This window comes from Pongo pygmaeus, chromosome 3 (assembly GCF_028885625.2).
Source record: "Pongo pygmaeus isolate AG05252 chromosome 3, NHGRI_mPonPyg2-v2.0_pri, whole genome shotgun sequence".
NCBI lineage: Eukaryota > Metazoa > Chordata > Mammalia > Primates > Hominidae > Pongo > Pongo pygmaeus.
In genome coordinates, this window is record NC_072376.2 from 190,052,165 (window position 1) to 190,078,148 (window position 25,984).

At 34.2% G+C, this 25,984-nt stretch overlaps 1 protein-coding gene across 1 annotated transcript in view; it reads right to left on the reverse strand.

The window, feature by feature from the left end:
- Positions 1-25,984, reverse strand: part of VEGFC (vascular endothelial growth factor C) — a 121,767-nt gene that overhangs the window by 15,495 nt on the left and 80,288 nt on the right. The window contains exons 2-4 of the mRNA XM_054486163.2: positions 24,237-24,450; positions 22,486-22,676; positions 6,062-6,213 (exon numbers count right to left, since the gene is read on the reverse strand). Coding sequence (XP_054342138.1) covers positions 6,062-6,213; positions 22,486-22,676; positions 24,237-24,450 — 557 coding nt within the window. The remainder of the gene's footprint in view (positions 1-6,061; positions 6,214-22,485; positions 22,677-24,236; positions 24,451-25,984) is intronic.

Sequence of the window (25,984 nt, forward strand, 5' to 3'; positions counted from 1 at the left end):
ATATTGAGACTTGAAAGTTTTTCTGTAAATACTAGAAATGCTAGAAGATATTGGGGGGAACACATGGGTTTCAGAAATAAAATGATTTTAATTTTTATATTTTCCTGGCAGTTTTTTTGGCTCCTTAGCATTGTACACGTTAACATTTCTAAGACTCAATTTCCAAATCTGTAGGATGTTAGTAAAAATAGCAGCGATCATTTATTGAATGCTTAATATGTTTTAGGCACTGTGTTAATATTTAATATGGATTGCTGGTTATAAAAATCACAACATCCTTGAGTTAGGAGTTATTATTATTATATTATGCTATTCTACAATATCAGATTAACATGGTATGGTATGTCAAATATGGTATAATGCTATTGAACAGATTGATTTCAGTGAAGATTAGCTTATAAATATTCTGTATGATGTTATACGTAACATTCTTACTTATGTGCTCTTTTGTAAATAAAAAAAAAGTGTCACAAGAAAGTTTACAGAACCTACTCAAACTCAAAGAGAAATCAGAGACTAAATTCTCAAAACTGGAAGCCGCCTACAGCATCCACACTCTTCAGCCCTGTACTATGTGATGTGTATTACAAATGGAGCCACCGGCAGTATTTGTATGAACATGAGACAATGTATGGCAGATGCTTGGTGCTTTGTAATATTTAGTAAAATAAAACAATAATAATGTAACTATAATATGTGGTGTTCTTACTTGACTATAAGTGCTCTAAGTTCAAAGCCAGCCAAGCGCATCTTTGTTTTCTCTAATAGGATCTTGAAGCGTTCTTTAATAGGATCTCGAAGCGTTCTTTATCTTAGTGACTAAACGTATAGTTTATGGATGACTCTGGAAAATATCCCTCCCTAATCAATTAAAGATTTGACTTAAAATGTTATTGTAAAGGTTTTTAAAAATCTACTATTTTGGCCGGGCGTGGTGGCTCACGCCTGTAATCCCAGCACTTTGGGAGGCCGAGGCGGGTGGATCACAAGGTCAGGAGTTCAAGACCAGCCTGGCCAGAATGGTGAAACCCCATCTCTACTAAAAATACAAAAATTAACCAGGCATGGTGGCAGGCAACTGTAATCACAGCTACTCGGGAGGATGAGGCAGAGAATTGCTTGAACCCAGGAGGTGGAGGTTGCAGCGAGCTGAGATCACGTCATTGTACTCCAGCCTGGGTGATAGAATGAGACTCTGTCTCAAAAAAAAAGAAGAGAAATCTACTATTTTAAACCTAAGCTACTTAAAAAATTATACTTAATAAAGGGATTCTTTTCTAGGCTTTTCAAAAATCAATTTTATTGAGGAGTAATTTGCATACAACAACATGCTCCTATTTTGAATTTATCATCTTTTCATGAGTTTATGTATGCACATTAACTACTGTCACAATCAAAATAAAGAATATTTCCAACACCTCACAATGTCTCTTTTGCCCATTCTCAGTCAATCACGATCCAAATCCTCATACACACACTGAATTGCGTTCTCTCACTCTAGAGTACATTTGCATCTTTTAAGGGCCTCATGTAAATCAAATCATAGAGCATGCACTCTTTTTAGCCAAGCTTATTTCACTCAACTTAATGTCTCTGAGATCCTTTTATGTTCTTGTGTGTATCAGCAGTTCATTCTTTTTACATTGCTCAGCAATGTTCCACTGTACGCATATACTAAGATGTGTTAATCCACTCATCTTTCATGGGCATTTGAGTTGTTTCCAGTTATTGACTAATAAAGAACATTTGTACACAAGTTATTGTGTGGAAATATGTACATGTTAAATTCATAAGAAACTGTCAACTGTTTTGCAAAATGATTGAACAATTTTAATGTCCATTGGTGACATACGAGTTTTGGTTGCACCACATTCTGACACTTGTTTTTTTCAGTGTTTTTAATTTTAGCCACTGTGGTGGTGACTGTTCCTCTTAAATCTTAACAAATGTTAGAATTTTATAAGATAGTTACATGTCCATCATATATATATTATTACTAGTGTAGCTTTTATTAAGTTGTGGGCCATAATTCATAATGGGTTGAGACCAGTATGTTCACAAAGAAAAACAGAATAGAAAAAATTATCTGGGTATATCACATGTAATAAAGCAAATATTCATAAAGGGAGTAAAATCATCCCTAAGGGAGTAAAAATTGGGTGTGAAGCTGGGGTGGGGCTGAAATCTTAATATCTCAGTGATTTCTGGCTCTCCAAAACCCAAGAAAATAATATTCCTTAATACTTAAATTCTATTCGGTTTTATTGGCCATTACACGAACAGCATTGGCAATGGAACACACCCCAAGTGTTTCCAATATATGAGCTATGAAATTATGGTGACTAGATGGCTGTGACTGGAGGATTTTATCTTGACTGACTGAGTGATTTCAAAGTTATATACTGAGTGGTACCTATGTGGGCCGATTGGCTGCCATTGGTTGCCCTGTGGATATTGCTTATGCTTGGTCCTTGGTGTTTTTGTGTGACCTGAGCTTTGAGAATTAAATAATAATAATTTATATTTTATTATTAGTTCTACAAATGTTAGTCATACCATTACATGTCAAATGATGAAAAGAGAAATTTGACAATATCTAAATTAATATTTATCAGCTATATAAGTTGAAAGTTGTTTTCTCATACTGAGCAAAGTTAATAGTTAAGCTCTCCAAATATTTTTAAAGAAGTTATTTTAAAAATTATTTTACTTTTGCTGGAAAAATAGTGATTTTGAATGTTTTTATAAATTATTATATTTGTATTATATGTTCATATCAATTGCTACTTTGCATATGTAATTTGATATATTACAATTTATATAAGTAAACAGATTACCTTAAAAGTTTCTCGGCAAATACAATTATAAATTTATGTGAGCTGTTAAGAGATTAAACATTTTTAATTTAAATGTTAACTTAAACATTTTATTTTGTTATTTAACCCTACATTGAATAAAAAAGTAAACTTTATACTTCCTTTTTGTGTATAAAGCACAGAGATACGTATAGTATAAAGACAGAGTATATGTGTGATATTAAAATTTTATGGGGAAAGTGATTGGGGAAAAAATGTTTATAAAAGGATCCTTGGGGTTGTCATAACGAGAAAGCTTGAGCAGCACTATAATTAAGGACAATATTTTTAAATGGTAATTTGTTTTAGTTTTGTGCTTATACATAACTAATTACATGTGAAGGTATCTAGCTATCTAATTTAAAACTCTCTAATATCAACATATATATATACACAGACACACACTATGTGTGTGTATACCACACATCCTGGTTTGGAATATAAAATGTTTTTCTTACTGTAGATAGTGGTTTTAACAATACTGAAAAACACATGGGTGAGGAAATGAATCAGACTTGGATATTAATGGTAATAATAAATCTGCCCTTTAATGACTACCTTCTGGATACCAGACACTCTGCTAAGCATTGCATAAGCATTCAGTACTTCATTCAATCCTCTTTACATCTTTACAGTTTATATATAAGTAAACTGAGTTTCAGAGACATAAAACACCTACCTGGTCATAAAGAATGAATTAGTGGCAAATCTGAATTCAGAATTAGATACGGCTTACTGTAAGACTCAGGCTCTTTTTGCTGTAGCTTCCTGTCTCTTGACCTCAAACAGTGTATAGGATAGTAGTTATATGAATAAGTAATGATGAAAACATGGCAAATGCTATAAAATACATCCAGGAAATAAGTCATTTTATTTAACAAGCATTTATGTACATTGTTTAGCCAACAGCTTTGGAGTGTGATTTCCACCTTCTTCTGTAACATAAGGCAAATGCTGCTGCTGACCTTCTAGATGAGTTTGTTAAGGGTTAAATCAGACAATGCAGGTAAAGGGCTGAGAGCACAGGAATGGCTCAAGTATTTTTGAGTGTTAGCTGAATATTGCAGAGGATATAAATTTGCTGGAAACACTCTCATAATCCAGTTCCACATGAAACATTTGCAGACCCTGACAAAGCCATGTGAGGATGAACTTAATCCAGTGAGTGCTATGGGTATTCAAGCAGCAAAGGTGGCCGTGGTATTCGGACAAGACAAATGCAGGAGAAAGACCTTTACCTGAACTCTGAGAAATGGAGAGGGCTTTGGAAAGGCAGAAAACAAGCCAGGGCCAGAATAGAAACAAGATACAGAGCAGGAAATGAGCTTGGCGTTCTGGGAATCGGACTTGGTGAAACACAGACTGGGTGAATAATGGAAGACAAAACAAGAAAGGAAGGCTGACACCAGAATAGGGTGATGAGAAATTTGTGCTCAGTTCTTTGAGCAATTGAAAGTCACTGTTTCTGGTGAGATGAATGAAACGATGCCTTTTAAAGCTTACTTCATAAAACAGTGACATTATACAACAGGAGAAAGACTTAATAATGCTTGAAAACTAGTATTAATATCACTGCATTAGATCAGAGACATGCATAATGAAGTGGATGATAATGGCAGTGATGGAAATGAAATATAAGTTTAGCTTGGAACACATATCTCCCCCTCCCCCAAAATAATCAATCGTGTTTAGATGGGATAGAATAAGAAGAAGAAGTAATGACAACTCCGATTTCAAGGCCTCAAAGAAAATGAGAAAACACTGCCATGAATAATGTAGAAATAAAGGATTTAACAAGTCTTTCTCTTTGTATTTACAGCAAATATAATTACAAACAAAGCAATAGAAGATAGATTTAGATAAAATACTATAAGTCAAAAATATGGTTAGATCTTCAAATGTCATTTTGGAAACCATGAGTATGGAGATAATGGCTAAAGCTCTCAGAATGGAGGAGTCACTGAGGGTTTCTGCTCAGGGCTGAGGAAGGTGAACAGAACTCTCTGGCCTGCGGGGATGAAACTGCACATATGGCATCCTCTTGAGTTCAGATGGTAGTGGTCTCTTGCCTGTATTAGCATACATTTATTCACAAATGTCTGTAAGATCTTTGCTTTCTCACATAAAAGGGGACAGATCTCTGTCACTCAAATTAGGCTATCCTCCAGGTTTTCCTAAACTGTCCCTGGACAAACAAGGGGTCCCCCTATCTGCCACGCTAAGCAGAGCAATACAACGTGATTCAGTGGGGAAGACCAAGGTTTGCATATTACATTTATCGTTGAGTCTTTTAAAAATGTAAGGTTTTCTTAAATTTTTTGTAATATATATGTTTTTTGATCAATTTATTTATGCATTTGTTACAAATGCTAGAGTTATGTAAGTTTCATCCATATGCACCGGATATCCTAAGGAACAAAGGGTTGCTTCCCTACTTTGGGGCAGAAAGCTCTCAGGTCTTGGGCGGTAATGCATATTAATTCATTATCAGCTATTCACAGGGTCAGAACATGATCATACAGGAGAACGTGATAAGTTCTCCTATATGATCATATGAGGTATATGCTGCCATTTGCCCCTCCAAAAAAAATAGGATGGAAAGGAAACCTGAATAACAAATAATGGTTTGAATGTCAATTTGAAATGATATTAAGAGAAATTTTTTTCAAGTAATTAAGCACTATTTCACTATTCAAATATTGCTGAAATAAGAAACATGGATATATATATATATATACACACACACATATATATATTTTTATGTTTCAGATTGAAGAAAGCAATTGAATGCTAATAGATATAAAATTATTTATATTTACTTTTTGTTTTGGCCTAAAATCTTGTCAAGGCTGAAATGTTTTGAACTTTAATATGATTTATGAGTTAGCATACCTGATTTCAGGAATGTTAAATCAATTAAGCTACCTTACTGATATTTTAAGAACACTGGTGGAATGTGTTTTATTTCACAGACATACTTCTTTGATATTATGAATTACTTTGCCTCTAAAATACGCTTCCCACTGAATTTTAATTTTCAGTTTATTTTCATTGTATACTATACAAAATTTTGTCTTTGTTTTGTATTTGAAGCAGAGTATATTATAGTAAATTTCACAGAGGTTATTTGATTAAACTTTTGTTTACTTGAAAATAATTTAATATTAGTAGAGGATGCAGAAAAAATAGATTTAATTCATACTCACTGTGGTAGTGTTGCTGGCAGGGAACGTCTAATAATGGAATGAACTTGTCTGTAAACATCCAGTTTAGACATGCATCGGCAGGAAGTGTGATTGGCAAAACTGATTGTTACTGGTTTGGGGCCTTGAGAGAGAGGCACTGTAATTTCAAATAACTACAAAGAAGGGACAAAAAGAAGAAAAAATTATATAGATGCTGTAAAGCACTTTTATGGTAAATATTGGAGTCCGAAAGAGTGAGATTAGCTCTATATAAGTAGCTGCCTAATGTACACAGGATGCTATGTTTTTTATGATTACAAAGTAAAAACTGTCTTGCTTTTTTTATCAGAGTATCTTTTATCAGAGTAATAAATACTCCATATGTTTATCTTATGTCACTAGTTATGAAGTATATTAGAATTAGGATAACCAACTAATGATTACAGAGCAGAGATGTGACAGACCAATGTGTTCAAGAAAAAAGAACTGTTTGAAAGTTAAAGGTTATTTGAAATGAACATTTAAAATATTCCAGGGATTTAAAAAGTGTCACACACAGAAACATCTTTGTGATTTAGGAGCAAAGCTATTGGCCACACAACCCAGAAATGCTTGGTTATGACCTACTTTAAATAAACTGAATACATAGATGTAAGTTATATAGATGTAAAGTTAATTTTTATTAAATTTCTACCTCGATGTAGTTTTACGTGTCTTAGATCTCTTATAAATTATGTTTAAAACAAAAAAAAAGACGTTTATAATTTAATAAATAAAGTCATGTTTCTGCTATCTTGGTAAAGGAATTATGAAAATAATGAGCTTAAAATAAAGTAGGGCATTTTACACAATTCTGAATTACAGTCAAAATTTAGTTTAACTGGTCTCCTTCTGAACATCTTATTTATGGATGAAGAACTTCTCTTGTTCTCTTCCTTCTCCAAAAACAATGTTTTAAATTAAATAAACAAATACATCATTGATTAAGTAAAACTAAGTAGATTTATATTCCTAGGGTTCTTACATTCTAAATCATTACCAGTAAAAATGGTAAAAGTGAAATCTTGCCCACTAACTGCTTGATAAGATCAACTTGCAGTCATTTAACTATAATTGATCCATGTATTACTTGGTGTCTTCATGACAATCTGAGCAGTGATAAAAAAGATGACAAACTTCAAAGCCTTGTGACTTGGCCTTTGCTGAAATTTCACGCCATCAGCTGAAGACCATTGAAAATATTTATGGGATAGGATTAGTTGCCAATTTTGTCCACGCCAACAAGGAGACTTTTAAAATAAATTCTGAATAATGAAATACAGAAATATCTAAATTATATAATGCATATTGTCTTCATTCAAGATGTATTCCTTATATATTCATTTAAAAATTTAGCTACTTTCTTTAGAAAACAATATGCTTTAGAAGAAATAGGTACAGGGTTACTCCCAGACAGGTGGCTTTTATTAGCTCTCCCATTTATAAGTAGCATAAATTTGGAAAATTCATTTGACCTCTCCAAGCTGTATGTTTCTTTGATAATCAGTAAACTAAGGATAACACTTGACTCATTATTCTCGGATTATAAAGATTACATAAACTAAATGAATCTGATATGTATATTATTTGCTATACAGATTTAAGTTATTACTGTTTGTGTAAATTCTCAAGATTCTAGGTATTCTCCACAATACTGTCTGTTCTGCATAGATAACTTCACTATGTGACCTCAACATATGCCACTATTATGATTTTGACCAGTTTCTTCTCTAAAAAGACATCCGTTTATACAGGTTGGATAAAATCTTTGATTGAGTGAAATATTGCAATGGCAATAATCCTTTGCACTATATATACCTATTTTAAGAGAGAATTCTGCAGTGTCTTCATAAGCTATAATTTTTCTATCTTTTAAGACATCTATGGAATCTATATTAAGAACTAGCACTATAGAAGACATATAAAGTTGTTTTAAAAGCAATTTTTAATAAATTTATAAAATTACTTATTTTTTATATTTGTATAATTTATAATCTGATTATTTAAGCTCTGTAATAATGTAGATGGTAGGAAGGTGTACCTAAGAATTTAGGTCTAGTAGGCAGTCACATATGTGTGTCTAGAGTTTAGGAGAGCCATTGAAAAGTCATGAACATTTAAGCTGTAATTGGAGTCTTGGACATTGATGAGACTACTTGATGAGCACTCTAAATGAAAAGAGAAAATGTCTAAGAATAGAAACCTGGGGCACAGGAACATCTATGAGGTGGGAAGAGGCAAAGGAACTAGTGAATATGTCTGGGAAGAAGCATAACAATGATGAGCATCGGGAGGGGAGATTGTCAAGCCAACGGGTGCCAGAGAAAGAGGGGAGAGCTTCAAACAGGTGTGTGTGGTCACAGGGCCACATGTCTCTGGGAAATCAAATGTAATAAGAATTGACAGGAGATAACCAGCACCCAATGTGGTTCCAAGGACTGTGGCAGGGCAGGGGCTGTAGGAAGGAAGCAGCAGTGTAGATGGGGGACAAGAAGAGGTGTTCCATGTGACTAGAGGGAAAGGGCTCAAGTGGCTCAGACCAGCAGAAACAATTTTGCTTACACACACAGTGTTTGTAATCTGATATGGTTTGGGTCTGTGTCTCCTCCAAATCTCATGTTGAAATGTGATTCCCAATGTTAGAGGGGGGAGCTGGCGGGAGATGAATGGGTCATGGGACCAGATCCCTCATGAATGGCTTAGCACCATCCCTTTGTTAAGAAGTGAGATTTTGCTGTTAGTTCATGCCAGAGCTGGTTGTTTCAAGGAGTCTGAGACCTCTCCCTTCCCTCTCTTGCTCACGTTCTGGCCATGTGACACACCAGCGCCCCCTTCCACCAAGATTGCAAGCTTCCTGAGGCATCACCAGAAGGTGAGCAAATGCCAGCATCATGCTTCCTGTACAGCCTGCAGAACCATAAGCCAATTAAGCCTATTTTCTTTATAAATTACCCAGTCTTAGGTATTCCTTTACAGCAATGCAAAAACAAAATAATAAGTAAGCACTGCAGGATTTGGCATTGTCTCCAGTGAAACCAGGCAGGACAGAGCCTGATAGTGAAGGTAAGGCACTATTTGAGATAACTAACAGCTATTGTAGAAGAGTTTATGTTTTCCCACCCCTAACCCTTGGCAGCATCATCCTGCTCCCACTGATGGCTGCCCTTCCAGACTCTGCCCCAGCCTGTTTTCCAAATGGTAGACAGATTGCCGTGAGCAGTATCAGTGATCATGGAGAGACCTCATCCATGCCTAGGTAGATAATGTTCACAAATCAGGATCCACCCATGGGTATCAAGCATGAATTCAGGAACAGCAGTTTTGAAGAATGTTCTGGTGAGATGAAGAATAGCTAATTCACATTAAGAAAGCATCTTCCTGGAAAACTAAGTGTGGCTCTTTGCTTTCAAAGGCTGCAAGAAATGTGTTTTTGAATACACTGACTAAAAGAATAAGGAGACAGGTAAAACAGCACTAAAACCAAATCACTGTTGAGAGAACTGTCTTCTCCTCTAAGTTGAAGACTTTTATAAGTGGTAAAATGGAAGTACAGTTGGAGAGAAAAAAATCTTTGTTGCAGTTTAACTACTTAAAGGAAATAAAGGAAATCAAAACATAAAGGAATAAAAATCAAAATCTTAATAACTAATGTCTCATTTCTCTTTTATGTGTCTAAGTAGCAATTGGCAGGCTGAATTCAGTTAATTTTATCAAAAGCAACAGAGACTGGAAAATTAAAGTTAAAAAATTTTGTTCTTCTCTTGAAACACATCCTCTATCCCTAAATTTTGACCTGCTACTTGATGATACCAGTGTGAAAAAATTTTAAGAGTCCAGAGAAACATACCTTTGATAATATTAAAAGTAGAAAGAGTCTTGATAATTGAGTTTTATTTATCTATCAACTTCAGGAAAATTAGTAATATCTACCGGGAATATGCCGTCTGGGTATGTATTAAGATATAATTGTACCTATACTAGCTCTTGTCACATACTAAAGAGGTCTCTTTAATTTTTCTAATTCTTTCTGTGCTGGTCTCATGTGTGTATATTGACTGACTTACTCTTATCATTTAGACATGATTACAGTTTCTACTGCCTTTTCAATAAATATAGTAAATTCTATTTTCTTGTTTACAGACCCCTTCGTGAATTTTTACATAGCTATATTTAATCCCTACGTTACTAAGAATTTCCGTAAGCTTTTTTTCCTAGATAGTATGTGCTTAGAAAATATACATTTTTTGAACTGAAAAAATAATAATTAGAAGTGCATTATAAACTTGCATGGCGCCCTCCCAAAATAAATACATAACATTTTCAAATCACTGGCAACTTCCCTACTCCACGAAGTATGTAAGAATAAAGAAGAGTTTACTTAGTCTTGAGAAACAGACATTAATTAGAGTCCTGGATCTTCAATTTACTACTTCTGAGACTTGGAAAAATTACCTAACTTCCCCAAGCCTCCATTTCATTACCTATAAAATAGGGATAATAATAATGGTGATTTCAGTGTAACGTTTGGATTTTTCTTCCTCCTCTTCCTTCTCTTGTTCTTTATCATCATTCACATCAGCCAAGATTTAGTTAAATTTTTGTTAAAGAAATTCTAAATTTTAAAATTTTTATTTAAAATCTTTCCTTGTTTAGTTTTCAATAACTATTTATTGAGTACCTACATGATACCAAACACCTTGCTAGAATCTCAGGATAACAGTCACCAATAATGACCTTGCCTCTATGCCGATCAGAAACCTAAGAGCGAGGGCGGGGCATGGTGACTCACACCTGTAATCCCAGCACTTTGGGAGGCTGAGGTGGGCAGATCACTTGAGGTCAGGAGTTCAAGACCAGCCTGGCCAACATGGTGAAATCCCATTTCTACTAAAAATACAAAAATTAGCTGGGTGGGGTGGCAGATGCCTGTAATCCCAGCTACTTGGGAGGCTGAGGCAGGAGAACTGCTTGAACCTGGGAGGCGGAGGTTGCAGTGAGCCCAGATTGCGCCACTGCACCTGCACTGCAGCCTGGGCAACAGAGGTGAACTCCCTCTCTGAAAAAAAAAAAAAGAAAAAGAAAAAAAAAAAAGAAACCTCACAGTGAGGGTGAATGAGAAAATACATACACACAGAGAGAGATACTATGGTAGAATTTCTGAAATACCAAATAGCTTACCGTAAACACTGGAGTTTAATTCCCTTATGCAGTTTGTTCTTGCCATTAAATAATGATCTGAACTAACACAGTAACTAGAATTTTCTCTCAAAAGAGTTTAGATCTATCCAAACATATCAATGTTTGAAACAGTAAGTAGATTATTTTAAGAAAATATGAATCATGATACTGTCAGACTATTTTGTGCTTTATTGTGTATATAATAGTATTTTCTATTCTACATTTAAGTTCATAGAACATAAAACTTATGTATTATTCAGCACTAGCTAATAACTCCAAGTATGTTTATTTAGTAAATACTGATTGATGATGTCTTTAACTGATAATATAATCTATTATAATTTGATATTTTGAAAATTATAATTTTTCTAAAACAGTTTTATACAATAAAGTGAATTGTTCTGGAACAATAAGTAATATTAACTTGTGTCCAATGCAGGACACAAAAAAAGTTGTAATAATACAATTCATTATGAAGCCTGACATATACTTTAGGCATATAATACCAGTTGCTGGTTTTGGAAAAGATCAAAAGGATGTATAAAAAAGGCATTTAAGCAAGGCTGGAAACTGAAAAAAAATCTGACTGTATATTCTGTAAAACTACAATAAACAAGAGGAAATGGCAAGTGTTTCCAACTGAGAGGTTCCCAGTTGTAATCTACTGGCATTCTTTAATAGGAATATTTAATAGTCAATTCTCACCAACAAGAATGGACTTCAAATAAAGCCACATTTTGAAACAATAGGTTGTTTACAGCAGCATAGCAACGGCTATAAAGCAACAATTCCTAATCGTACTTATCTTGCTGGCTATTCAAGAAAAAGGTGTAGAACTTCCTTACTGAGAGGATCTTGAGTTATAATTTAGTACTAAATTATAAGTAATGTTCGTGTGGATACAAATATGACACAAAAAATGCCTTCTTTTAAAACACCATTATATCCTAAATATAACCAGTTTCTCTTCAGAACAAATCTCACTACCATATTTAATTTAAATTTAAATATTCTAAACTTTAGTCCATTAAGTACAGATATACGTACCCCCAGAAGAATATGATTAATAACTGTAAAATCAGATTTTAAAACTACACAAAATTTAAATAAATAATCCCCCAAAATGGGAAAAGGTCTTAGCATTTTGACTTAGCATTGCAACCACATGGCCAGCTATAAAAGGCCTGTGGAACTTAAATTAGGTTTGGGAAAGAAAATGGAATAACAGATAGCCTAACAGATTTAAATCTGGTACTCAATTAATTTTAACATATTGTTATGCATAAAAAGTATACACAGTACCACAATTAAAATAAAAACCTCAATTGAAGAGTTTTAGAAATACTGAATAAAATATGTGAATCTTATTGTACCTTGGGTTGGAAAAAAGTGGTATTTTTTACAGATGCATTAATTATATTCTTAAGGCAAATGTTATTCTTAAAGAAACTTCTGATAACTGGTACTGGCATAGAGTTCTTTTTCCACATCAGGATAAAACCTGATTTCCAAAAACTGTACTTGCCAAATATTAACTTGCTAAAGATACAATACAAATCACGTTCCACTTGCTGAATACATAGGAATGTAATAAATTAATCTTCCAGACTGCTGCAGTATTCTGTTTAATTAATGGAAGAAATATCCTGACTGCAGTGCAAAATAATACCTCTAATTTCATTATATAGTTGCATATTTGACTTAGGTTTAAATATTTTTTGTTGTAAAATTTTATGAAACATCCAACTTAAATATAATCGAGCATGTCTTTGTTAATATACATGCTCATATTATTGCTTTATAAAATAATGAAAAAGCAGTAGCTGCTTGTTTTTAAGATGGCAATGTAGAATTTAAAATAATGCTGCTTCTATATATCAGAATTAGCTCATAGCAAGCTAGCTTCCTACTAAACTGGCTTCTTTAGTCTGGCACTAATGAACACAGCAAAGAACTTCTAGTTCCTTGAGCTTGGTTTAACCCCACCATTTTCAAGGAGACTCTAGAGATTGAGTTGTTTTTCTTTATTCTTTCCTAGATTTAGTAAAATATATAAGGTAAATACTAACATTCAAGTAATTTTTTAATCCAAATGTGTGCCTCAAAAGCAGATGACTTTCTTCTGCTTCTGCTTTCATCACCAAATAATTTACCCCCTGCAAAATTCATTTTCTACTTTTTGGTTATATCTCTTAAATATACAACTTCTCATAAGAAAATATACTCAAAGTGTATGTTTATGAAAGAGGTTGAAAAGACATCCAATCTACTTAACTTTTCAAAGCCACTTAGATACTTGTGTGGAGAACTTTGAAGCAGTTTTTATCAATTAGTATACTTTGGAATGCACAGTGCATATGCTTTTACTTTTCAATGAACAGCTGGCTTCCTCACCCTGATAATCTCCCCTTCATTGAGTCCCATTAAAAAAAAGCATTTCTATGAAGTATCTATTAAAAAACTTGAGTTTGACATTACCTAAGGTACATTGTCCTTACAATTTATATCATTCCAATTGGTGGCTTTGCTACAAAATGTGCCTGGAACTCTTTTAACAAAATGAAAAGTCTTTTTTTTTTTTTCACCTTAAGAAAATACAGCATTAAGAAATTTCCTTTTATATTTGAAGGAAATCATCACACACTCCCATTCATACTACACTGATAATGCAATAAACTGAATAAATGCAGGAAAAGCTGCTACTTAACTACACGTTTTCAGAACTTGGAATATTAATAAAAATGTAGGAAGACTGCATTCTTGCTTTCAGAAATTTTATGCCTCGACCTCCCTTGGTTTGTAAACGTCCTGGATATGCACTTCTATAAGCCTTTGTACTTTTCTTTCACAACACTTAAACTACTTTTAATTACTTGATAAATGTTGATTTCCCTTGCTAATTTGTTAGTTCCATTAGGGCAGGATCTATCCATCACTGTACACCTACACTTTGTGCATAGCATGCTTTTAGTACATAGTATGAAGCGCCACATAATGGGTGTACCATATGCACTCGTCTAACTGAATTTAAATTAAAACTATCTGCCGGGTGCAGTGGCTCATGCCTGTAATCCCAGCACATTGGGTGGCCGAGGCGAGTGGATCACTTGAGGTCAGGAGTTCGAGACCAGCCTGGCCAACATGGTGAAAACCTATCTCCATTAAAATACAAAATCAGCTGGGCGTGGTGGTAGGCACCTGTAATCCCAGCTACTCGGGAGGCTGAGGCAGGAGAATTGCTTGAACCCAGGAGGTAGAGATTGGAGTGAGCCAAGATCACACCATTGCACTCCAGCCTGGGTGACAAGAGTGAGACTCTGTCTCAAAAAAAAAAAATCCCTTATACTACAAACAAAAATATAAGTGAATCCTTCGGATAGGAAAAGGGCATGATAATACAAAATCAAAGAGGAGAATGCAGGGCACAGCTAATGATGAATGTTGGCTTTCCCTTGGTACTGATGTTTGCTCTTCTCTTCTGATACATGAATACCCTAAGAATTAATAAGCACACCAGGCTTCAAATGACATTTATGAGAATGATGCTTCCTCCCAAATCTATATTTAAAGACCCAATTATTGTTCTAAAATTTTAGAATTATACATCAAACCTTCTGGTATCTCCACCTAAACACCATTCAGACTCTTTCAAATCAGCATATTCAAAATTTGACCTTTGACCCCAAATTTGTTTCTTTTTATTCAAGTATTCATTTTATTCACTTCTAAGTGTTTGCTATGTGCCAACTACTGTGCTATTGTTCAGTGTAATAAGCAGACACAATCTTTGCTTTCATGGAGTCTAGAACCTGCAGAATAAGACTGGGTGCAGTGGCTCACACCTGTAATCCCAGCACTTTGGGAGGCAGAGGTGGGTGGATCACCTGAGGTCAGGAGTTTCTAGGTCAGCCTGGCTAACATAGTGAAACCTCATCTCTACTACAAATACAAAAAATTAGCCGAGTGTGGTGGTGCATACCTGTAATCCCAGCTACTTGGGAGGCTGAGGCAAGAGAATCACTTGAACCCAGGAGGCAGAGGTTGCAGTGAGCTGAGTTCGTGCCACTGCACTCCAGCCTGGGCAACAAGAGTGAGACTCCATCTAAAAAAAAAAAAAAAAAAAAAAAACCTAGGGAATGAAACAAAGATAAAACCATCTGACAGATGAGGTAATGATGCTAAGATACGGCAACAATGGATGCTGTGGAAGCACAGAACAGAATGCCCTGGAAGTCACATTTGTGTGTTTAGGCCTAAGAATGAGTAGAAATTAACTAGAAACATCGAGATATGGGATCATGTGTAGGGAGACGTTTCAAACACAGAGTACAACATTGCAATACTGGAGGTGAAAGATATTGACATAACCCAAGAAGTGAAAAGAATTTGGGTCTTAGTGGTAAGTAGTTTTTGTGGGGAAAAGCATTGACATTTGAGGCTGGACATTTAGGTAGCATCCAGATCATTAAGGGCCCAGGAAATTATGTTTAAGGGATTTTGTCTGAAAGAAGAGTTCCATTCAAAACACTAACAACTTAGAACATTTGTACCAATCAATCTGACCAGATGCTGGCCTAAGCAACCCAATTAGAAAAGACAAGCTTATCACCACACTAGTTGAATGCTGGCTCCATCCCAATAAGGCAGTGTTATCGAGGAGTTTTTAGCAGTGTCTGACTTAGCATTAAGAAAAGAAAAAATAATCACTGCTAAAAAGTGGCAAATGGATTGGAGGAAAGGAAGAATGGAGGTAGGAGACCAGTTATTAGGCTTGTCCAAGAAGAATGGTCTAGGTAAGGGGTAAATGTGACCTAGATCAGAGTGGGATTAGCAGCATGGAGACACTGGTTGGGTCCTAGAGATGTTTGCAAGGTAGATTGAATAGCAATTAGTTTTGTTGAAAGGAAGAATAACTTGGCTTGACCAACTGGCTGAATGATGATGTCATTTACTAAGACAGAGAATACTGGAAAAAGAATAGGATTCACTTACTTGCTCATTTGGGCAAGGTAGTAGGGAATAGGTTGTAACTGTTAAGTGAGACAGACTGACTTGTCTGAGGGGCAGCCAAGTCACAAGGTGGAGTGGACAGTATAGAAATCAGGAGAGAAGCCTGAATTGGAGGGAAGGTTTGGGAAAAGTAAGAAAAAGTAGATGAGAAAATACAAGGAGAGTTATAGTCTGCAGAGAAGGTGTCTTAGGTCAGAATTCTCAGGAGAAATACCACATTTTTGATGAACTAAAAATTTTTAATTCTCAAAATCTTCAAATCTTTAAAAAATTAAAATGACAAAATAAAAACTAATGCTATATAAATTTTAAAATATGACTGCATTACAGATCAGAATGTATAAATATTGTGATTATTGTAAATATATAGCCTACCAATATGATAGAAAAAAACTAAAAAAAAAAATCAACCAATAACAAAAAGCAGACAAACTTCAGAAATTTCACGGGCAAGTCCTGATTTTTCACACAAGCAAAAGATTGGGAAGAAGTTGACAAAACTCATATCAACATTGTAAATCTATTATAAAAGTAAGCCTAAATTCTGCAAAGCTGGGAGGTGAAAGAGATGAAATATAGCAAGAAAAGATTCCATGTGATCTAAAGTAGACAATTTTCTTATAGCAAATATTTGATGTTTAAGTACTGAGTAGACTGGGAAAAATTATTTCACTTGTATGCAGCTTACACTTAGCACTAAATGCTCATCTTACCCCTGGCCCCTTGTAATTTTTTTTCTTTCTTTTTTTTTTTTTTTTTTTTTGAGGCAGGGTCTGGCTCTGTCACCCTGGCTGGAGTGCAGTGGTACGATCTCTACTCACTGCAGCCTCTGCCTTCCAGGTTCCAGCAATCCTCCCACCTCAGCTACCTCCCATGTAGCTGGGACTACGGGTGCACAACACCACGCCTGGCTAATTTTTATACTTTTTTGGGGAGACAGGGTTTCACTATGTTGCCCAGGCTGGTCTCCACTTCCTAAGTTCAAGAGATCTGCCTGTCTCGGCATCCCAAAGTGCGGGATTAAAGGTGTAAGCCACCGTGCCCAGCCAAGCCTTGCAATTTCTAAAGCCTAAACCTCTCCAACACCTCCCTCTTGATAGAGCAATTTTTATGCTACTGAGCATACACAGCTACCCTTGAATAAATACTTTCACTCCAATACCCACTGGGTGAATGTGACACCTAATCAGACCAATGCAGAAAATGAATATGCAATGGTCACAGAAAAAACACTAATGGTTAATGGAAGACTAAATTTATTTACTTTGCTTACTAACAAGGTACTGATTTTCTGTTTTCCAAGTTTAGATTTTACCTAAGGTATGCTTAGGTATCTATTTGGCCCATAGGTAAAGTACCCATTTATTTGGTCGACCAATAGTAAGAAAAATATAGTGTTGGCTTTTGCTCATATTAACTAATGAATGAGAGAATAAAGAAGAATTTTCTTCCTTATCTGTAAGACAAACAGATATCTATATATATGTAGCTATATAAATATCTCTCATCTAGACATCTAGATATATAGATATCTCTCATCTAGATATCTAGATATAGATATATAGATATCTCTCATCTAGATATCTAGATATAGATATATAGATATCTCTCATCTAGATATCTAGATATAGATATATAGATATCTCTCATCTAGATATCTAGATATAGATATATAGATATCTCTCATCTAGATATCTACATATAGATATATAGATATCTGTTTCTTTTACAGATATATATGTTTCTTTTACATATATATGTGTATATATAAAGTTTATATATACACATATATAAAGTTTATACATATATATAAAAGTTTTTATATATGTTTTATATATATAAAAGTTTATATATATAGTTTATATATACATATAAAGTACATATATAAAGTGTATATATATATATACAGTTTATATATATATATATATGTGACCATTGCATATTCATTTTCTGCACTGGTCTAATTAGGTGTCACATTCACCCAGTGGGTATTGGAGTGAAAGTATTTATTCAAGGGTAGGTGTGTATATATATTATGTATATATATAAACTTCATATATATGTGTATATATATAAACTTCATATATATGTGTATATATATATAAACTTCATATATGTGTATATATATAAACTTCATATATATGTGTATGTATATAAACTTCATATATATGTGTATGTATATAAACTTTATATATGTGTATATACATAAACTTTGTATATATGTGTGTATATATAAACTTTATATATATGTGTATACACATAAACTTTATATATATATATATATATATATAAACTTTTAGGTTTGGGGGTCCATGTGCAGGTTTGTGACATAGGTAAACTTATTTTAGGTTTGGGGGTACATGTGCAGGTTTGTGACATAGGTAAACATTTATTTCAGGTTTGGGGGTGCATGTGCAGGTTTGTGACATAGGTAAACTCATGTCATGGGGGTTGTTGCACAGATTATTTCATCACCCAGGAATTAAGCCCAGTACCCAATAGTTACCTTTTCTGTTCCTCTCTAGAAATAGTTATTTTTTAAAAGATCAAGCTAAATTGATAGCATAAAATTTGTTTGGCAAAAAGACTCATTATTTGAAAATTCCACAAGTGTGTTAATCAGCTATTTTATTAATAATAATCTTCAAGGCAGCAGTTTTAAAGCCTGGTTTAAAGGGAAAAGGCTAGGGGTCAGGGAACCAACTCCCTAAAACTGTGGGGGAAAATGCTGTGGATGTGTCTATATTTTCATTTGTTCTCATGAAAGGGTCCACAGTTTTTATGAGATACTAAAAGAGATTTGTGTACTTATTCTGTGGTAGGCACTGGGATAAGTAGTGAACAGACCTGTTTTTGCCTTTGTGGAGGAGGGAGACATTAATCAAGTAACAATGACTACATAACTATAAACTATGTGATTATAGGCTGTAATAAATACTATTTTAAAAATATGGGAAACTACAAAGCATTTACTGCAAATATTGGGTCTAATCCAAATAGGTCAGAAAGTCTTGCCTGAGGCCTTGCCGAAGCCACTTGACACCCAAATTGAGATCTGAAGAGCTAGCACCTCAGGAAAGAGGAGACAGGAAGTCCAGGTTAACTTAACAGTGTCTGTGCAAGGGCCCAGGAGCAGAGGAAACACGATGATGCCCAGGAATTGGAGAAAGTCTAGAGCATTGGAAGCACAAGATCAAGAATCATTACATTAGATGATGCTGAAGAGGGGCTATAGGGCAGAGATTGCAGGTTGTGATAAAGATGTGGTCTTAAAAATCCTGCATGTTCTCATTTATGTGGGAGCTAAACGAGTGGATCTCATGGAGGTAGAGAGAAGAATACTGATTATCAGAGGCTGGGAAGGGAAAGGGTAGGGAGGATGGAGAGAGGATGGTTGAGGGGTACAAAAGCACAGTTAAATAGAAGGAGTAAGTTTTAGTATTCAATAGTACATCAGGGAAATTGCAGTGAACAATGATATATTGTATATTTTTTAAAAAGCTGCAAGAGAAGAACTGTATTGTTCCCAACAGAAAGAAAAGATAAATGTTTGAGATGATGGATATCCCAATTACCCTGAATTGATCATTACACATTTTGTACAGGTACCAACATATCACATATGACCCCAAAATATATACAACTATGATATATCAATAAATATAACCTTTAAAAAAGATTTTTGTCTTATTTTACAAGCAATGGGAAATCACTGAAAGGCCTTTATGCTGGAGACTGACATCAGATCTGTGGGGTTTTTTTGTTTTTGAAACAGGGTCATGCTCTGTCACCTAGGCTGGGAGTGCAGTGGTGCAGTCCTAGCACACTGCAGCCCAGAACTCCTGGGCTCCAGCAATCCTCCTGCCTCTGCCTCCTCAGCAGCTGAGACCACAGGCATGAGCCACCATGCCTAGCCATAGATTTGGATCTATGTTTTTAAAAAATATGCTTGAAAGTAATTTATAGAAAAGATTATGAAGAAAGGAAACGGAAGGAGGAAGAGAAGAGAGAAGGTTATGTCATTAGTTGGAAAGAGTATCCAAAGTACCTTGGTTTACTATTTGATTTAAATCAAATACCATATTAGGAATATAATCTAGAATACATCGTATTGCTTAACTGAATTATTTTAAAATATAAATTGTTAATTGTATATTTCAATTCCTAAATCATCCATATTTATTTTCTCTAACTTTAAAATGAAATGACATTTTTCTCAAGAGACTCAGTATACCAAAATTCCTCTTAAGAGGTTTGGCTTGAAGATAAAAACAACATTTAAATTATTAATATGTTTTAAAAATGAATATTACCTTTCAAAGAATATCTGCTTGGCCTAAGTATTTCTATTTAATTTATTTTAAAGTATGCAGTTCTAAAATTTAGAGGATTTTAAAGAATCCTGTTTGATTTCAGGGTTATGATAAAATACACAATACCAATAAAACCTGTAAAGTAGTATTAATTTATTTAGAATAGTAAATACAAAACTATAATGTCTTATTGTTTATTTTATTGTTGTTTGATAAAGATTCAGGGAGGATAAATGAACTAAAGATAACTTTTGCTATGCCCAAGAGTATAATTATTTGTTAGTCTATTAAAAATATTAGAAATTTAGCCACCACTAAAATATTATCATGTTCCTACAACTGTACATTTTTCTGGTAAAGTTTCTAAATGCAGGACTATATTTAGAGTCATACTGTTTTCCTTGAGAACACAGGTTGGAATGACCCCTACATTATTTTGCTGTGCTTTTAGGAAATAATCAGAATGAACTGCATCTGGCTAAGCTTAACTAACTATGATACTAAAAGAAATGATAGAAGGCCCCAATGCTCACCTTTTAATTTTTTTTTAACCTTTAGAGTTGAGGCAGAGGCAAGCTGAATAGAAAATTTAGCTTTATAATTTATTTTTTGTTTCTTCTTGCAAGTCTTAATCTAAAATGGCTTGTTTCTTTATCAAGTGGGTGAGCAATATAAAGAAACTCAATTTTTGAAAAGAAAGCAATTAATTTGGGTTGTATAATAAGACAATGTCTCCAAACTCAGAGGCCAAATGATCATAACAGTAAAAATTTTGGAAATATTCAGCTAGCTGAAAAAATGTAGTTCATGGAATTGAGATAGTAATCTTAACTCTGATTTCTATTAATACTATATTGAAATAAGAGTAGGTTTTATTACTGAAAACCATGTAGATCAGCTAAAGTTTGCATAAATTAAAATGTTAATTTTCTGTCATACCACATCATACAAATCAAATCTAACACCGTATCTTTCAAACAATTTCATTTTTCATTCTCCAGGTCAAAGAACAGTTCTGAATTTAGCCAGATTTACGTGTGTGAGTCTAACTCCAAAAATAGCTTAGAAAGGCCATTAGGACAACCACAGTTTTGTCTTTCGGGGGAAGTTTGCTTCAGTCCAGCCCACAGGACTGGATTTCTCCAAACATTTCTGTTCAGAGGCCAGAGGTGCACACAATTTCAAACAACACTTTCATGGTTATTGCCAGCACATAAGCGTGTTCCACAGCCAGCCTCCTCTACCACGTAAGACGCACAAAGCAGGTTTATGTGTCTGGTCTGAAAATCCCTGATCCAAAGCCAACCTTAAGAGACATTTCCTGGTTATCAGAAGCTTACCATGTAATGAGATAAACTTCCCAGTTTATTCACAACATCTGAGATTTAGTGTCAGAGTTATTTCCTTTGCTTTCGACAGGAAGACAATGAATTTCTTCAGTGAGATGGCTTATTTCAATACTATACCACTATTTCACAGAACACACGTATTTAATTTTACATTTTGAATACTGTTGGCACTGTTACCTCCACCATCTGAAAACTTACCCATTTAAAAGTATTTTACCACCAAATGAACATGTTTATTCTTAAAGATCAACACACACATACACACATACCTGTACACACATACATATGTATATTTATTGTTTTCTTCATGAGGCTTTGACTCCACTATATGAAGAGTTGGTAAAGCAATAAAGCATCAATTACTTTCTTTGTGACACTGTCTTGTCAAAAACACAAAATACTGAAAAATTGACTTCATTCCCCTAAAGAAAATATAAGAGACGCTGAGTTGAACCAAGTTACTTTAAACCAACCAGAAGTTTAAACACATCATCCACAAAGTTAAAGCTTCTGATTGAGGGGGCTCTCGCGGGTAGCAGGAATGGGCAATACGCACCGTCTTGCTGAGGTAGCTTGTGCTGGTGTTCATGCACTGTAGCCCCTCACTGTTGCAGCAACCCCCACATCTGTAGACGGACACACATGGAGGTTTAAAGAAGGTGTTTGTTGCGACTCCAAACTCCTTCCCCACATCTATACACACCTCCCGTGGCATGCATTGAGTCTTTCTCCACTCATTATCAATACCTGTCAAGTCATAGGGAAATCAGTAAGTTTTATGGAAACCACCAAGATAAAAAAGCCCACAGCAGCTGCAAATCACTCACATTCATTTCAGATTTTAACATTTAAGTTCAATATATAACTAAAGAGACAGCTGATGGGATCCCAAATTGACTTGTGAATGAGAATATGATATAACATTGAAAAGACAAGCTAAGGATATTTCTTAAACTCATTTCTATAGCTAGGCAATAAGCAAAATTAGCATTATGCTTTATTAAAAGTACACCAATATCCCACAACACTAATGTTTGGTTTTTCCTTCTTAGGAAAATGGTAATTTAATATATGAATGTTTATAAGATGTGCAGAGAGAGTCATGTTCATTCTCTATAGTATGAGCCATTTTTGTGCTCTCAATGCAAATATAAATATAATTTTATTTTTCTTTAAAACTGAGTTGCATATGAGAAGACAACTATGGTTTTAGATTTAAGTCAAACATTCTTTTCAGGCAGACTATTTGGCAACCTTGAGTAATGTGGCTGCAGCTACGTGAAATGCAAGGCTATTTTCCACCAACTGGGACTCATTCTGAACTTTCTTCAGCAAAGTCAATGTTTCCTATCCCTTTTAACTCTCCTCTAGAATTTTCTTTCTGATGAGTTAGTAGCTTACCTATAATACTGTCGACTTTTTAAATTCTGCATGACAAATAATGTACTTCCTAAGTATACTAGTTTATTTATCCCATATTTCCCCTAAAATGGAATTTTTGGAAAAGGACATAAACTATTGTTTATACAACCATGAAGCCATTTTGTTTGCCTCTGTTCTCAAAATACTTTCCAATATCAAACTTTTATAGCGATTAAGAGCTACCAACTGAAGGCAAGTATGTTTTTAAATTACTCCACCACTTTTTAATTTTTTAATAGAGATGAGGTCTTGCTGTTTTGTTCAGGCTGGTCTCTGACTCTGGCTTCAAGCAATCCTCCCACTTTGGCCTCCCAAAGGTCTCGGATTACAGACATGAACCTCTGTGCCCAGTCCTACCCCACCAATTGATGCTATGACGTTTTATGCAACATGATCATTTTCTGTGAAGCTTTATGCTAGATAGCTCATCAGCTTAAGTCCCGCTCTGAGCCAGTTATCTACGAAGCAGCAAGGCAACAAGTGACATCTGAAAAGGTGATTTCAAATGAAGCATTTCTCAATCCAAATCAGATAGGAAATTAAGGTATAATTATTTGAGAAGATAAAGAATGTTTAAGTTATTCAACAGATAGAGTGTGTAAAATATAGCCATCTGTTTTAAAAATTTTCCAATGGCTATCACCTGAAAAAATAAATGTGCGTTTTTTATGCATGGACCTATCTATCTTGTATTTTATGAAGTCGTCTTAATACTCAAAGTGAAATCATAAAATGTTGTATTTTGAAGTAATTCTTTATTTTCTATTTGCTTTCCACCCTAAAGGTGTATTTGGTGATACAAACACTGAAATTAAAGAACCAGGCTGGCAACTTCTACTGGTTTGATATATAAGGCTTCTTATACATTTTATTTCCCATACTTACTTTTCAAGATCTCTGTATTATAATGTGCTGCAGCAAATTTTATAGTCTCTTCTGTCCTTGAGTTGAGGTTGGTCTGTTCTCTGTAATGTTGCCAGCCTCCTTTCCTTAGCTGACACTTGTACATTTTCCAATATTCTGGGTAGAGTACAGTCATGAGTTCATCTACACTGGACACAGAACGTAACTGCTCCTCCAGATCTTTGCTTGCATAAGCCTGTCAAAGAAAAATGCAAGATCAATGACTTACCAGCTTAAGGGATTTAGAAACAAATGCACTATAAAATGGTTAGGTTTAATAGTATCTACGCTCCGTTCCCTAACACAAATATTATTAATTACTCCTAAATTACTTCACTTTCCTTGGTAAAATTATATTTATATTTTAATTTGTATGAACCAAAACAATTAAAAGTGTATATTTTGTTGTAAGGAAAAAAATTTTGTGATATAATTTTAAAATAATTTTAAGGTAGCTTATTCATTTTATTCATAGCTCTTTCAAATAATTGGTCAATTTGTATGTTTGAAAATTTATTCATTTGTATCACTCTACTAAACAGATAAAATTACCCTGAAATCCACCCTAATGCTTTGCTTTATTTTTAGTTACCAGCAACAATACAATATGCTTAAGCAGGATGCTTGAGAGTAGGAGTTTTACTTTCATGGGAGCTATTTTAGAACAAATAATCATATGAAGAAAGGAATTTCAACAACATTGTCACAGTAAGATTTATATTTTGGCAGAATCTCTCAATATTTAAAAGAAAATTTTATCATCAAGATTAATACCACCTTCATAGAAATGAAATAGTTTAGAGAACACTAAATCTTATTGACGGCTAACTGCATATATAAGTGTACTCATTTAAGTAGAACATTCCAAATTATATTTTAGTAGTTACCATATCTAAGAAACAAATACAATTTTTTTCTAAATTATACTTTAGAATTAGGAAAAAGGAAACTTGTATAGCTTTATCTATCTGCCAAGTAAAATACAACATCAATTGTTTATTTTATATTGTCATGATTATCCCAGCTTTTAAATATAAGTATGTAAGTAAATACTTTGGACATTAGTTCTCAAAGTTTAGTGGGAACAAGAGTCAATGAACTAACTGTCAGAAATGCAGGTAACTGTCCCCCACCTCTCCATGGTTTCTTGGGTGGATCAAGAACCTACATTTTAACAAATTATAGTTGTTCCTGTCTAATTTTTGAGCACAAAATGAACATATTTGCCTTAAAATTGAAATCTTATTTAATCTGAAAAGTATTTTTCACTTCTATTTTTAATAATCCAAGTTATTCTATGTAAGCGATTTTTGTACCATATATTGAGAAACATAATCTAATCTCATTTTTTAATCTCATTATAACAGAGCCTCCTAAAAATAAAAGTCAATTATTAATATGAAATGTGTTGTTCCCTATTAGATAATGAAGTTGGCTGTGAATGTTGAGTTTACCCTTTCACTACCATTTATGGTGTGATTTGAGTATATCACTTAATCTCTATAGGTCTATGTTAGAAAAATATTTATATTATGCCATTACTTTCTGAAGTATATGGGATGATTCCTGATACACCATACAGTCATAGAAAATCTACTGAATACGGGAAGGGTGGAGGTGGAGAGGAGATCTTAGTTTAAATGAAAGTTACAAAACATCCTCTCACAGTTTCCCAATTAGATGTTTATAAAATATTTGCCAAAAAAACTCACTTATGACACAAAATTCAA